The 16,562-nt window shown below is 38.3% G+C and overlaps 1 protein-coding gene across 21 annotated transcripts in view; it reads left to right on the forward strand.

The window, feature by feature from the left end:
• Positions 1 to 16,562, forward strand: part of LOC124275994 (calcium/calmodulin-dependent protein kinase type II subunit delta-like) — a 131,087-nt gene that overhangs the window by 54,222 nt on the left and 60,303 nt on the right. For 18 of the 21 annotated variants that reach the window (XM_046711673.1, XM_046711693.1, XM_046711653.1 and 15 more), the window contains exons 4-6: positions 5,345 to 5,399; positions 12,162 to 12,227; positions 15,240 to 15,312. In XM_046711673.1, coding sequence (XP_046567629.1) covers positions 5,345 to 5,399; positions 12,162 to 12,227; positions 15,240 to 15,312 — 194 coding nt within the window. Of the gene's footprint in view, positions 1 to 5,344; positions 5,400 to 12,161; positions 12,228 to 13,591; positions 13,665 to 15,239; positions 15,313 to 16,562 lie in introns of all 21 variants that reach the window. The other 3 variants (XM_046711654.1, XM_046711788.1, XM_046711779.1) reach the window with 1 other exon arrangement.

A 16,562-nucleotide genomic window follows, 5' to 3' on the forward strand; every position in this document is an offset into this window, starting at 1 on the left:
AGATTTGTTATTATAACCAAATCATTTTATTTCCCCAATATGTAAAACCATCAACTGAGAATAGTCAGTTCCTCTTGTTGCCGAAAGAGACTCCATTGTATGTTAAAGGCAGAATAGTGGGGAAACATTTATTTATGGGTCACTGACAATCAGTGATGGCACCTGGTGTCCAGGGAAAAGGTTAAAAAAATCCTTTTACAAGTTGTTGTTGCTGTTGTTGAAGAGAAAAGGCCATGATCATAGTTTCTCATTCAAGTCTGTTTGTCACTTCTTAAATAAAAACCTAATGAGCATGTAGTGCAGTTGATTAGCATTGATGCTATGCTACTCCATCATACCTAGGTATATTCACAGTTTGTGCCAGTCACTGTTCTTTGAACATGTACTCCATGTTGTATTTGCAAAATAATAATGAAACAAGATAAGCAAGTACAATATAAACCGGTCTATATCTGTGATGGCTGTTTGGACATCTTGGATGACATCAACTACATTGATGGAAAATGTATTATTCTCCATTCCATGCAATATGATAGTGCAATGATAAACTGGTAAAGAAAACCTCAGGTGACCCAGCTGTGCTAATTGATATAGGTTTGCTGAAATAGCATTTTTCCACTAGATCTATCATGTTACAAGAAATTTCTACAGCTCTTGGAATATTTGCTGATTTAGCTGAAAGTGGAATTTAATGTTCAGATTACAGTTAAAGATAGAAATGATGCCAACATATACTTTGAGATAATGGGTTTTTTCTGTCTGCGAAGAAGACAGAAATGTCGTCTATAGACAATGCCTTAGTGACAGAAGCGTTTATATTTTCAACTTTTATTTGTATCATCATGTAGGTCTGGTGGCAACTCTCTGAATTATTTGTAATTTATGGTTCTGAAATAGTGATGCAAAGTTTGATTCTAATGATATGTTCACATGTGTGTGATCACCTGGTGATGTGGTTCACGAGGAAAGGTTTTAATGATTCTGTTCATTGTTTTAAACATACCAAGTTGCAGAGTTTGTTTCAGGATAAAGGCCAACATACAAAAAACATAAATTAATTCAATAACAATAACAAGGTGACAAGAAAATTATTTTAGCACAGTACTTACTCTTTCAAAAACATTTTCCTTTTACACAAGGATTCCTTAATCAATTTTCACCATAGCTGAACAAGATACGATTTACAGATGTTAGCGGAATATTAAATTTCATGACAGTCGTTTGAAAACTTTAATTACTTTGGAAGATATCTTATTCTTGAGTTATAATAGCCAGGACATTCTGGAAGAAAATGATGTTCGTTTAGGATTACATGTAGGTCACACGTTAACATAGAAACATATTGTATATATTTCCCAGCTAGATAGAGACGTGTAGACAAGACTTTTGGGTATGCATTTGTGACAGTACATACATAGAAAACCGAATACATTTTTAAACAGACAAAAATAATTCTATACTGGTTTATCTTGTCCTGGAACAGGTGCATTCAAAGCTCCAATGTGCAATACAGATTATTGAAACAGGTTCAGTAGCATTCAGTTATTCACAGGTCATAACTCTCTATCGCAGATGGAAATTAATAAGTTTGTGAAGCTCTGAAACTAGAATTGCTGAGTGTACTTGTTGTTGGACATGGATCTGGGGTGATGCGTGTTTAGCAGGAGAGATCACCCTGCTGCCTTACTCCTAGGTATGATGGGGAATATGAAAATATTTCCATCTTGAATCAGGAACTATGTGTTGCCAGGTCTGCACACATATTGTGTAAACAACACTTTTTCTATGTAATAAGATGTGATTGACTCTCACAGATACTTACATACTACGCAAAAGAATGCAGGTTCTTTTTCTACTACTATAGTTACTGTCCTGGTTAATCTGTCAGCAGTCTGATTCTTTATAGTAAAATGAAAGAATCAAGTCTTCTTCAGTTTGTTTTGAGTAGAGTATATTTTTAAATACCAGTTAAAGGTGGTTAGTTCTCTTGTATTAGAGACCCGTGAAGATCCGGGGTAGAATAGGTCTTCAGCAACCCATGTGCTTGCCATAACAAGGCGACTATCTTGTCGTAAGAGGCGACTAACCGGATCGGGTGGTCAGTTTCGCTGACTTGGTTGACAAATGTCATCGGTTCCCAATTGCGCAGATCGTGCTCATGCTGTTGTTACAGACTGCCGCCATATAGCTGGAATATTGCTGAGTGCGGCGTAAAACTAAACTCACTCACTCACTCACTCTCTTGTATTAGTAATTTTTCACTTTAGTGAGTAGGAGTTACTACCAATTATAACTGCCATTTGTGCCATATTGAACTGATAAGTATGAGGCAAGGGGTTTTGTACATGAGATTACAACTCGCATGTAGCATGTCACATGGTTTGGTATGGGTTCGTGGTATCCATATATCCTGATGGAATTCCAGCCCGATGTTAACATGGCTGCTGCTATGTCAGCCATGGTGAGAATGTCATTTTTTACTCACGTGCACATTCTGTTTATTCATCTGTCATTGTGTAATTCGATACATGGTGAGTATAGCTGGTTTGTAGAACATGTGTTACATACAGTTACTATGGTGACTTGTTATTGCTGTTGTGCTGTATGGATGTCATGTTAAACAAATGTACAAATCAATAAGGTTGAAATTTGTACAAATCATCTCATAAGCTTCAGACTGTCGTGGGGCGGTGGGGTAGCCTAGTGGTTAAAGCGTTGGCTCGTCACGCCGAAGACCCGGGTTCGATTAACCACATGGGTGCAATGTGTGAAGCCCATTTCTGGTGTCCCCCCCGCCGTGATGTTGCTGGAAAATTGCTAAAAGCGGCGTAAAACCAAACTAGTCAGTCAGTCAGTCAGACTGTCGTAAAGCTACATCATTTCTTCAAAAGTTGAGTGTGTCCTCAACTGCTTCGTATGGATAAATCATGTTGTAGGGAAAAAAGATATATGAATTCCTGAGTGGTATTATTGTCCTTTGTGTGTTTTAATGAAACAAACGGTTTTTTTGTGGATGTAGTCAAAGAAGAATGTATGCTAGATACCATGATAATGGGACAGGACATTTTTTCAGTCACTGCTTGAAAAAAATATTCCCAAAACATGAACAGAAATGAGAAGTGAGAGTCAGTATTTTCATCCACTTGAAATACCAAATTCGATTGGCGATTAGGTGCCTGACTCTGAGGGTGTGGGTTCGAATCCCAGATGGGACTCAACCGAAAAAGTACTGGAATTTGTACTTTACTAAGAAAGTGTCATCCCAAATATAACATATGTTTCATCAGAGTTGTTTGTGTTTGAGTTAACATCTGACATCAGACAGAATAAACATTCAAAGAATCACTACTTTCTTCTTATCCTCAAAACAATTGAAACTTAATGAAAGTTTCAGAATCTAATCATCATCAACAACAAACCGAAAATGTCAAATAATAACTTCTCAGTACCAAGTTGTCGCCTATGCATATGGATGGCTAACCTGTTGTGGCATCAACACTGAGTCTTTTATTCACACTCTAACAGTAGTTGTGATACAAACCACAGATTGTTTAATGGCGTCCGTCAGTGTGCCATTAGATCTTCAGGATCATTTCAGGATTTTTCTTTAGCTCAGACATCATGCTATTTGTCTACAAATATAAAAACTTATTTTGATGTCCGCCATGTATGGAGACAATTAATGTATTTGAAGAAAATGATGATGACCATACCTGCTGTTTTGTTCAGTACAATTCTGTTAATGCACAAATGATATTTTGAGGGTCAGCCAGAAATGTTTGATGTAATGTCGATTAAAAAAAACCTGCCTCCTTTCAAAATACGACAATTACGTCCATTATAAGCATTTTTTGTTCTTAGTTTAAAGGGGCGCTTTTGCCTGACTGAAGATTGACCTTTAGGCTGAAGTATTATTGATTCAAGCGACACAGAACCATAATGTCATGACAGGTTGTGAAAAAGGTTAAAGGTGACACGCCCAGCCTGATCAGAGGTTCAGTAATCAGCTGGTTGGCAGGCCAATCTTGAGAAGCTTGCTCGCCTTAACTCGCTAATCAGTCATGATAAACTAAGACCTTATTTTGGTATAAAATAAAACTGCAATTGGGAAATTATTACAAGTAATGCTGGCTGAAAGCTTTGTTATGGATAAGGAGTATTGCCATCAGTGTAGTGATTGGAAGTATGGTTGCAGTAATCTTTGAGACTATCATCTCATCATGTTCCTTGTTGTTATCTCAGAAACAGTCTAGTCCAATCAAGTCTCTTCTCTCGTGTATTGATGAAAATCAAGAAACCTTTTGTGCTTCAGTTGCACACCATCAAGGAATAATGAAGAAATTACCTTTGAGATCATGGCTGCTAGACAATTGAATGATGCTGATGGGGGCACACTCTCTTGTCAGCTTGCAGCAGCTAAAAGTTGATTGGATAAAGTTTCCATGAAAATAGAAATTTATCACACTTTCACATCAGTTTGTTGTAAAACAAATTAATTTTCTTTTGGAATACTGTCAACTTTAAATAGCAGTCAAATTACAGATTCTATTAAAACTTTGTTTTTGTTGAGCAGAGATGGATTCATTGGGATAATTGCCGTAAGGTTTTAAAAACCGTTATGGAGTAGAGTATGAATGTGAAGGTCATATAAATGTAAGGCATCAGAATTCGCTTCCTTTTTACAAAGTTTCTAGTGAATTGATATCACTAGTTACATGATTGAAGCAAGTATGTTTCCTGTGGAATTTAACTATCTTTGAAACAAGGAGATTGTATATTAGATATCAAAGGACATTATTGAAAAATACTTCTGGATAAGTTCTTTATTGTATTGTACTATCTTGCCAAGGGTGTAAATATCTATGCCGGAAAATTACTATTTCGGTAAAACAATCACTAATAATATTATTGCACTTGAGAGTCTACAATGCTCATGGATTTTGACCAAACTTTGGGTGCTCCTTGTACATCCATGTGATACGTGGGGTTAAACCCATCACATCACAGCAGAGCCCTGAGTTTTAACACTCACAGAAAGTGTTTTCAAACATGTGACTTCACAAGAGTCTAACTATGAGGCTGATGAAAACATCTGTGGGGCTGGTATTTGATAAAATGGTTTTTTTTTTCATATTCAACTAAAGTTGGCTATGAAACTTTTTTGAGATTACTTGATGAAAAATAGTGTTATGACTGTATTCCTCAGACTGTGTCCTTATCTTGTTGAGGTTGGATACAGTTTTCTTTTACAGCTCCTGTGAGTGTGATAAGGTACAGTTACCACACATCCAGTCGTGTGATACAGCTTGTTGCCAAACATCTTACAGTTCTTTTTCTGTTTCAGTTCGCTTACATGACAGTATACAAGATGAGGGGTTTCACTACCTAGTATTTGATTTGTAAGTATGACTAAACTATTTTGAATGACCATACATGGGTCAGACTTTTTATCCATGGTAGAACTGAGCAGTTCATAATTTGATCATGCTTCTTAATATAAATTGTTTTTAAATATACATTTTGAAAAGGCCAAAACAATCAGATGTTTTATCTGAATTTTTGGTCAAATGAAACTTAGTTAACTTGTGTTATTGTTAATTGACTAGAAATCAAATAAGCTTATGCCATAACCTTTATTACCAACATCTGTTTTAACATGTCTTCAGGAACTTTTGGGTAAATGAAGCTGAACTTCACCTATATACTTTTCCCCACCAATAATGACATCAACTTGTTCAAAGTTTCAAACCCAAATATGTGTTTTATATGTGTACTTGGTAGTTGGACACAATACATACTTTGTTATTTGTGTTCTTGGATCATTCTACAAATTTCTCTTAAAATGTATTTCCTCGCACTGTAAACACTTTCTCAGGAAACACTACCCATGTTGTTAAACCTCACACATTGTCTTGTTCCACAATTGATGACACTTCAATTTGTTCACAAAGGTTTGGCTTTCATATTCATATTCGCCATTTTACGGCCATTACTCTGATTTTTCATTATATATCTTTTTGTTTAAAATGGAATGAAATTTGCTGTATGTGTATTTATTAGTGGGGCATGCGCATCTCGGTTCCAGGATTTTATCTTTACAATATTTTATATTTTGATCTTAGCTTGACTTTGAATTCCATTGAAATGTATTTCCTCACAGTGTACAAAACTCAGAAACCCCATGACCAATAAAGCTGAAACTTCACCAGCTTGTTCCATCCACTGATAACTCCTAATTGTGAATCTCATGGTCAGTTTGAAAAATCTATTTTTGACCATTACTCAGCCATTCAGTTTAACAAAATAGAATGTATTTGTTTTGTTTCCTGTAGAATCAAACATTTGAAAACAAGTTGTTTTGCATGTTTAATCAATTTTGACTTCATTTTTAACCATGCCTGTAAATTCTCTATATGCATTTGTGGCTGTACTAACATATTCTGCTCTGAAAATGCCGAACTGAGGGATCTGAACTACAGCATCTGTGTATCTTAGAGATTTTCTATTATATTTTGTTTTTTTATTAGAGTTTTTAAGAAAGTATTTCATGTCAATGACGGCAGTATCTCTTGGTAAGTGGGTGTCTGTGGTGGAGTTTAACTCTGTAATAAATATCCAGGTGAGCTACAACACCAAGGTTCTATTTTTCCATGACTGTCTGCAGAATTGGGAGAATAGGACAATCACTGATTGTTTCGTGTTTTTAGGCAGACTCCCTGATTGGTGCATATGCATGGAAGTGTCAAGAGACTTCCTTTTTCAGGGAGTCTGATTGATGTACATGACTGATGGGAGGCTGCTACGTGTGTAGGGAGGCTGAGAGATTCTCACTGTTGTGTGTGTAGGGGGCTGAGAGATTCTCACTGTTGTGTGTGTAGGGAGGCTGAGAGATTCTCACTGTTGTGTGTGTAGGGAGGCTGAGAGATTCTCACTGTTGTGTGTGTGTAGGAGGCTGGCTGAGAGATTCTCACTGTTGTGTGTGTAGGGAGGCTGAGAGATTCTCACTGTTGTGTGTGTCACTGTTATTGTGTAGGGAGGCTGAGAGATTCTCACTGTTGTGTGTGTAGGGAGGCTGAGAGATTCTCACTGTTGTGTGTGTAGGGAGGCTGAGAGATTCTCACTGTTGTGTGTGTAGGGAGGCTGAGAGATTCTCACTGTTGTGTGTGTAGGGAGGCTGAGAGATTCTCACTGTTGTGTGTGTAGGGAGGCTGAGAGATTCTCACTGTTGTGTGTGTGTAGGGAGGCTGAGGGAGGCTGAGAGATTGTAGGGAGGTTGAGTGATTCTCACTGTTGTGTGTGTGTAGGGGAGGCTGAGAGATTCTCACTGTTGTGTGTGTAGGGGGCTGAGAGATTCTCACTGTTGTGTGTGTAGGGGGCTGAGAGATTCTCACTGTTGTGTGTGTGTAGGGAGGCTGAGAGATTCTCACTGTTGTGTGTGTGGGAGGCTGAGAGATTCTCACTGTTGTGTGTGTGTAGGAGGCTGAGAGATTCTCACTGTTGTGTGTGTAGGGGGGCTGAGAGATTCTCACTGTTGTGTGTGAAGGGAGGCTGAGAGATTCTCACTGTTGTTGTGTGTAGGGAGGCTGAGAGATTCTCACTGTTGTGTGTGTGTAGGGAGGCTGAGAGATTCTCACTGGCTAGGGAGGAGAGATCTCACTGTTGTGTGTGTAGGAGGGCTGAGAGATTCTCACTGTTGTTGTGTGTGTAGGGGGCTGAGAGATTCTCACTGTTGTGTGTGTAGGGAGGGGGCTGAGAGATTCTCACTGTTGTGTGTGTAGGGGGCTGAGAGATTCTCACTGTTGTGTGTGTAGGGGGCTGAGAGATTCCTCTGTGTTGTGTGTGTAGGGACTGTTTGGCTGAGAGGCTGAGAGATTCTCACTGTTGTGTGTGTGTAGGGAGGCTGAGAGATTCTCACTGCTGTGTGTGTGTGTAGGAGGCTGAGAGAGGCTCACTGATTCCTGTGTGTGTGTGTAGGGAGGCTGAGAGATTCTCATTGTTGTGTGTGTAGGGAGGCTGAGAGATTCTCACTGTTGTGTGTGTGTGAGGGAGGCTAAGAGATTCTCACTGTTGTGTGTGTAGGGAGGCTGAGATTCTCACTGTTGTGTGTGTAGGGAGGCTGAGATTCTCACTGTTGTGTGTGTAGGGAGGCTGAGATTCTCACTGTTGTGTGTGTAGGGATGCTGAGAGATTCTCACTGTTGTGTGTGTTCTAAGGCTTGGAGCTGCTGACTGTTGTGTCCAGAGATGGGAGGCTCTGAATTGTGTCTAAGGAGGATGTGAGACTGACTGTTGTGTCTAAGGAGGATGTGAGGCTCTGATTGTTGTGTCTAAAGAGGATGTGAGACTGACTGTTGTGTCTTAAGGAGGATGTGAGACTGACTGTTGTGTCTAAGGAGGATGGGGGGGCTCTGACTGTTGTGTCTAAGGAGGATGTGAGACTGACTGTTGTGTCTAAGGAGGATGTGAGACTCTGACTGTTGTGTCTAAGGAGGATGTGAGACTGACTGTTGTGTCTAAGGAGGATGTGAGACTCTGACTGTTGTGTCTAAGGAGGATGTGAGACTCTGACTGTTGTGTCTAAGGAGGATGTGAGACTCTGACTGTTGTGTGTAAGGACAATGTGAGACTGACTGCTGTGTCTAAGGACGATGTGTACTCTGTTGTGTCTAAGGACGATGTGAGACTCTGACTGATGTGTCTAAGTAGGATGTGAGACTCTGACTGTTGTGTCTAAGGAGGATGTGAGACTGACTGTTGTGTCTAAGGAGGATGTGAGGCTGACTGTTGTGTCTAAGGACGATGTGAGACTCTGACTGTTGTGTCTAAGGAGGATGTGAGACTGACTGTTGTGCCTAAGGACGATGTGAGACTGACTGTTGTGTCTAAGGACGATGTAAAACTCTGACTGTTGTGTCTAGGGAGGATGTGAGTCTCTGACTGTTGTGTCTAAGGACGATGTGAGACTCTGACTGTTGTGTCTAAGGAGGATGTGAAACTGACTGTTGTGTCTAAGGACGATGTGAGACTCTGTTGTGTCTAAGGAGGATGTGAGGCTGACTGTTGTGTCTAAGGACGATGTGAGACTCTGACTGTTGTCTCTAAGGACGATGTGAGACTCTGACTGTTGTCTCTAAGGAGGATGGGAGAGTCTGACTGTTGTGCCTAAGGACGATGTGAGACTCTGTTGTGTCTAAGGAGGATGTGAGACTGACTGTTGTGTCTAAGGAGGATGTGAGACTCTGACTGTTGTGTCTAAGGAGGATTTGAGACTGACTGTTGTGTCTAAGGACGATGTGAGACTCTGACTGTTGTGTCTAGGACGATGTGAGACTCTGACTGTTGTGTCTAAGGAGGATGTGAGACTCTGTTGTGTCTAAGGAGGATGTGAGACTCTGACTGTTGTGTCTAAGGACGATGTAAGACTGACTGTTGTGTCTAAGGAGGATGTGAGACTCTGACTGTTGTGTCTAAGGACAATGTGAGACTGACTGTTGTGTGTAAGGAGGATGTGAGGCTCTGACTGTTGTGTCTAAGGAGGATGTGAGACTCTTACTGTTGTGTCTATGACTGTTGTGTCTAAGGAGGATGTGAGACCCTGACTGTTGTGTCTAAGGACGATGTGAGACTCTGTTGTGTCTAAGGAGGATGTGAGACTGACTGTTGTGTCTAAGGAGGATGTGAGACTCTGACTGTTGTGTCTAAGGAGGATTTGAGACTGACTGTTGTGTTGAGACTCTGACTGTTGTGTCTAAGGACGATGTGAGACTCTGTTGTGTCTAGGACGATGTGAGACTCTGACTGTTTTGTCTAAGGAGGATGTGAGACTGACTGTTGTGTCTAAGGACGATGTGAGACTCTGTTGTGTCTAAGGACGATGTGAGACTCTGTTGTGTCTAAGGAGGATGTGAGAGGACGATGTCTGACTGTTGTGTCTAAGGAGGATGTGAGACTGACTGTTGTGTCTAAGGAGGATGTGAGACTGACTTGTTTGTGTAAGAAAGCTGAGATGTTCTGAGTGCTGTGTGCTGGGAGGCATGGTGAAAGAGGATACCAGGGCAAATTACATTAACCATTGATTTTGTTGATTTTCAGTCATAAAAATGGCAACTATTGCTATCAGCACTTGATTCTGTAGGTTTGTTTGGCCTAATGCTGTTGTAGACTTGGCGGAATCATTACACAGCATCTCAGCATACGCTTGTTGCGCTGTTTGTGTGATTCTTTATCCCTGATTGATTGAAATCAGATACTGCATAACCTATTTCAGGCTGCATTTAACCTGAAGTGTTGCCTGCAGCTTATTATAGAATTTTATGATTAACGACGGTCAGTAGGGCAGTATTTCTTGTATTATAAATGACAAACAAATGAGATGGTGCAAGCTGCTAAAGCAACACATTAGCGCAAAATGCTGCACAGTACTGATCTTCCAAACATTGCCTTCTTGAAAACTAATGCGTTTGCTGTTCAAATGTTTGGTCAGTCATTAATGGCATTTCCAGGCAGTGGGATAACTTGGTGATTAAAATGTTTTTCATTATGCCAAGGACACAGGTTTGATTCTCCACATGGGTACATTTGGACAGTTTGGGTGGCCTAGGGGTTCAAGTATAAGCTTGTCTTAACAAAGACCCAATGAAAATACCCACTTGGGTACAGGCTTGGTTGTCTGATGGTAAGAGCATCCTCATTCAGCAGATCTTCTCAATCCCTTGCTCACAATATTGATAAACAAATGGGTTTGTGTCTTCAAGTCAGCACACTCAGAAAGAAGGTCAGAATTTGAAACAAAGGAGCAGAAAAAGCTATTTTTTTTAGATTAATTGTAGTCCCTATTGGTTTAATTATATCACCAACATGTTGATCAGATTAAAGTGAGTGCCACTTGGCTTTGATCTAGCTCTCTGGGTTTTGAAAACAGGAGCTTTCAGGGCGATGATTGTATGTTCTTCAGCTGCTGAAGTAACACCTGCCAGAGACTATGGTGAGTCGTATTCTGGTAATGGTTCTAGAAGACAAAACCACTTCTAAATTCCTTACCTTATCTTAGATAAATTTCGCATTACGAAATCTTTGAACTTGTTTTGTCTATTGATCATTAAGCTAGATTGTGTGGAGGGACAAAACACATCTGAATTTCGGTTATCTGCAGGTTTGCAAGGGGAAAAAACATGGTGTCGCAGAATCTGTGAGGCAAAAACAGCACTTGATAAATGGTATCATCAGATGTGTGGTGATAAACTGCTGGGTTTTGGTTTTAGGTGTAAGAAAAGAAACTAGTTTGTTTATTTTGAGGTGAATTGGTTGTAATGAGGTATATAGGAATGTTTGTATGATAAATACTGATACATGTACTGTGTATTAAAGATACTAGGACATATGCAGATTGTGTCTTGGCTTGATCCAGGACATGCATAATTCCAGCTTATCTAGGGTATGTCTACAAGAACCAATGTCTGCATCCCTGAAAAACTTTTAGTTCCTAAGACACAGATATCGCAATAAACTCTCTGATGACTTGTATATTTTTTGACACTTCATAAAGAATTTATCTACCCACAACTTTATTTCAAAGTTATTCTAACAAATATGTTGTTTGTATTGTCTTGCCAGAGACACACCACTATTTCGGTGTAAGATTAGGATGACCTAGTCATGTTGCTATCTACAGTGTTGCTGTGCACAGTTATGTCCCCTAGGCCTGTCAGAACCCCATGATCATTGGCTCAAATCCTTGATTCCCAGAGTATGTTTCTGTTTTGAAATATTATACCCATGCTTGTGGGTTTTTACAAAGGCTAAGATCTCCAATAATTAATCTTTACTGAGACTATGATACGATGGAAACTAAATTCACATTCTCTCTGCTGTAAGAATGAAATGAAGTTGTATTCTGTTTATTTAGTCTATTCATAAAATAGGCTATTAACACCAGACATTCTGTTGACATTTTCCAAATATGTTTGATATTTATTTTTGCTATGGTGAGCTGCAGAACACCCTCTTTGTGTGTATGGCATCTTCAATATCGGTGATGTTGGTTTATGTTGTGCTCCTGCATGCTTTACAAAGCATTGTTTTCTATTGGGTAACTTCTGCCACTGCCACGGCAGAAATGGCCTCTATAGGCCCCATCTCATTGCCTGGTCTTTTATATTGCAGGGTCACAGGAGGCGAACTGTTCGAAGATATAGTGGCTAGGGAATTTTACAGTGAGGCTGACGCCAGGTAATTTAAACTCAATTTCCAGACATGGCATCTGGGTGGTTTATTGCCTCAGACTTACTATTGAATGGGTATCCACAACAAGAACGTTATCCCTGCTCAAAACACATAACGGACATCCACAAATACAACAAATCAGGATGTTTGTACGTTTCTTGAATCAAACATTGATCTTGGTCAAGTGCTGCTGTGGTATTGTTCAGTAGGATTAATGACTCCATGTTTTGTGAACTATTCTGGAACATTTTTTGCCACATAATGTTAAGTTAAGCTTATCTTTGCTTGTGCAATCCAATGCAAATGTGGTTCAAGATATTTTTGTACGAATAATCATTATTTTGTTGACAGGGAATTATTTTCCCATGAGTAAATTCTCATTAAGTTTGTAAAGAAGATTCAGTCGCTGAATCGGATTACCCACTAAATGGCAGCTTTCCCATAATTCAGTCCATTAAAGCACTCGAATGACAAAACATCTAAGAATTACAACTTTTTATGAAGTGATCACCAGCTATTTACGTTTAACCTGTAACAAACAATGGAATGATTAGTGCAGAAAAGGAATGCATTGAATTATTACGTGTTACTAGGAAACGATTTAAAACAAAACTATGTATATGCCTTCAGTATTTTAGGTTTTGCAGTTGAAGTGTGTCATTTTATGACATCTCTAGCTTTGTTAGCAAAGCCATGAATAGGCTAATTTAACACCTGTAGCCTTTAGAATAACCTCTTAAAGTTGTAGTTCCTAACTTTAAGCTTCAAATACTTCTGTTGAAATAATATCCGCTGATGTTTGAAATGAATACAGCAGGTTTATGTTTCTGGTTAGTAATTTGAATCCTCACAGACTTAGTGAACTGTATGATCGTTTCATTTGTAGTGCTGTATATGTAGTAGGTCTAACAGGCATATGTTTATCAATCAGTCATCTGTGTTGATGTTTCTGCAGTAATTATTGTGCATCTGATTACAGGACTGGTACGTTGAATTTTGTTAAAAAAATTGTCCAGATTTAGACTTTATGGTAAACACTTTGGAATTCTGGTTCAAAATAGGTCCTAAGCTACCTACTTTTGGGCAGCAGAGTCAGACTTTGGATGATTGTATGTCATACTTAGTGTCCTGTTGACATCATACCCAGTTTCCATCACTGGATTGTCTGGTCCAGGCGTACAAGCTGTCAATACAAAGCTGGAATAATGCTCTATGACATTCGACACCAGAGAAGCATGTTTTTCAGCAAGCCATGAGCAGTTAACATGACATTGACATCAATGGTTGCTTTACATATCACAACAGCCGTTATTGGTCACATGACAAGCTAAGAGATTCTTTATGTTGGGATTTTCCCTGCATTATTTCAGTCACTGCATACAGCAGATTCTTGAGGGTGTTAACCATTGCCATCAAAACCATGTAATACATCGTGACTTGAAGGTGGGTCTCCGTGCCCGTGGCCAACGCATGGAATCACCAGTGTAGAGAACAGTTGACTGTCTTGTATGCTTCCGTTCAGCCACACATTCATCCCTATGTCTCTACTGCATATTCCACTGCATGACAACTAACATGCTGTTCCAAGTTAATCATTAGTACATTCCAAAATGGTTTTATAGCTGTTAAACAGGCACTTGGTCTCGTCCTGAACCTTGTTGATTGCATAACGATCATTGCATTTTGCCTTTTATGACGATTGGAAGTTACATTAGGTTAGGGTCAACAATTGCGTTATTATGTTCACAACTCATGTATTAAGAAATTATATTTAATGATATCCGAATTTATATAAATGTCTTCAGAAAGTAAAATTTTTGTTTTTGACAAAAACACCCTATGAGCTATTAATGTAGACCATTATTGTCTAAATTTTTCAATATTTTTACGCTTAAACAGATGGGTACCTGTTCTACTCTTGTACCATCCAGTGTTCCACATTCTATATCTAATATACTTTGGAGATCCTCAAAAGATGTTTATGAGAATTAATGAATAATGAATCTATATTTCTCTGTCAGTGTTTTCATTAATACATTTATAGGGAAATAAATGTTCACCTTTCACTCATTCCTTTAAAACATCATTTGAGATTCAAACATCATAGAGAAATATAAATGTATCACTCATTCATTCCTTTTAACACATCTTTGAAGATTTGTATGTATTTATATACAACATATATATTTTTCATGATATACCAGTTCTAGATTTGATTTCACATTAGAAGTAGAATCTCAAATTACAGGTATGAATAGGTAATGAATATGCAGGAGAAGTGTAGGAATGAGTTTGTGGCCAAGATTGGAAATCTAAGTATAGTTGTACCATGAAGAAAATATGCAACAGCCATCGTGATCATTCATCAACCATTTCAACCAGTATGATGATTGACTTCCCCTGACTGTGTCAACACTACCCTGTAGCAAGTAAACATAATGTGTCATATTTCCGACATCATTACTACAGCAATAGAGCTTGTCAATATGCATACAGATTGTATACACATCATCTGTTGGATATTGTTACATATACATGAAATATGATTCATGTCAAGTAAATAATATATACAGGTCAAACACTTTTCAGTTCAAACTTGGAAAACATGCAATTATTTTATCTGTTTTTTTCCATGCAAGCCATTTGGCAGACAGCTCTTGTATGCCTAATTACATACATTGTTATCAAGTCTAGTAACCATAACAATTACTCTGGCCTGAGATATAGTGGATATTTTTGTCATGTACTCCACTCCCTTTGATGCCCTAGATGGACAGGAATAATTCAAGAATGTGAAGGCTATGGTTTGAACATTCAACTTTTCTTATATAAATAATGTAACAGCATTATGAAAATATGCATGGCTTATCTAACCAGCATTGTTTCAAAGAAGTATACTGATGATGATGATGATGATGATGTTGATGATGATGGTTGCTGCATGTTGTCTTGTGATATGTAGAGACTACTCGTAGAGGCAAGCTTATGCTGAAGTGCTGTTCCTATGTTATCTTTCAGTCACTGCATGCAGCAAATATTAGAGAGTGTTAATTATTGTCATCTACATGGTATTGTCCACAGAGACCTTAAGGTAAGTCACATGACCAATCACATGACACGCAGCTGTCGAAAGCTGCTTGCTTGCTCATCATGTAAAACTGCATTGTTCATATCCAGTTGTCATGGTGATAACAATTTTCGAAGCTGTCAATAATTATATATATTCATATACATAATAATTATGATATGAAATAAACTGTGACAGGTTCTTATTTCCCAATGAAGTTGGACGCCATTTATATTTTGTTTTGTTTTGTTTTGTCTAAAGTAATCAAATATATCTGAAAGAGTATTATTATTATTATTGTTATTGTTATTCCAGTAGATTTAATATTGAATGTCATAGTTAAATCCCTGTCAATGTATAAACACACCTGTTCTCTATTTTAATTTTTTCATCATGACAAAGTGATATGCAGAATTATTTTTACTTGATGGGCAAGCTTAAAGCTTTGTTCATTGTCAATATAGCTACAGATATTGTCAAATATAACTGAATAAACCCATGTGATAACTGTTCGTATCCGTGGATTTTGTAAATGACATGAGAAACATTGTATTAATTGTTCATGTATGTATCGCTATTTGTTCACATGTATGTATTCTAATTCATTAGAGGAATCATTCCATGTTTTTACCACATCAACACATACTAGTACTACTCAGACTAAATCAAGAACGATAGAATTCCTTAAGTCACATAAAAAGTCAGCTGCTCATTTACTTCTTTAGAGTAGAAAGTAGAGTAATGTCAGTATCGGTATTTTCATCTGTAAAATTTCCATATTACCATTTATAACAGGGGGGAAAAAACATTAAACTTTATTTTGTAGGAATGTTTATTAATCTGTTCATTTTGATGGTGCCACTCATACTCCCACAAACCAGGTCCGAGGCGAATCGCTGAATCTGTGTTGTCAGTCTCAGAACACATGAATTTGTTTGCAATAATACTCATGAGATACCAAAATTGCACACTGCACAGTTTCCATTGCAAAGCAGTACAGGTTTACAGTTGAAAACAGTGGAGCACATTTTTAATTTTTTAGCTTAAACACATGTGGAATATCAGGATATTTCAGAATAATTGTCTGCTATCGGTGTTTAGATAAGACACAGACCTATTTTACAAAGTCATCTTAGAGCTACAATTGTAGTTAGTCTATGTTAAAGCATGGGACTTACAGTCGACTTTGAGCTAAAATCGTTTGATGGAACGGGGACCCAGAACTTAAACTTGCTCTAGCTAATGGTCCAGCAAGGCTGATCCCTCATGTTCAA

This window comes from Haliotis rubra, unplaced genomic scaffold, assembly GCF_003918875.1.
Source record: "Haliotis rubra isolate DU_JTF1 unplaced genomic scaffold, ASM391887v1 Scf105, whole genome shotgun sequence".
Lineage (NCBI taxonomy): Eukaryota > Metazoa > Mollusca > Gastropoda > Lepetellida > Haliotidae > Haliotis > Haliotis rubra.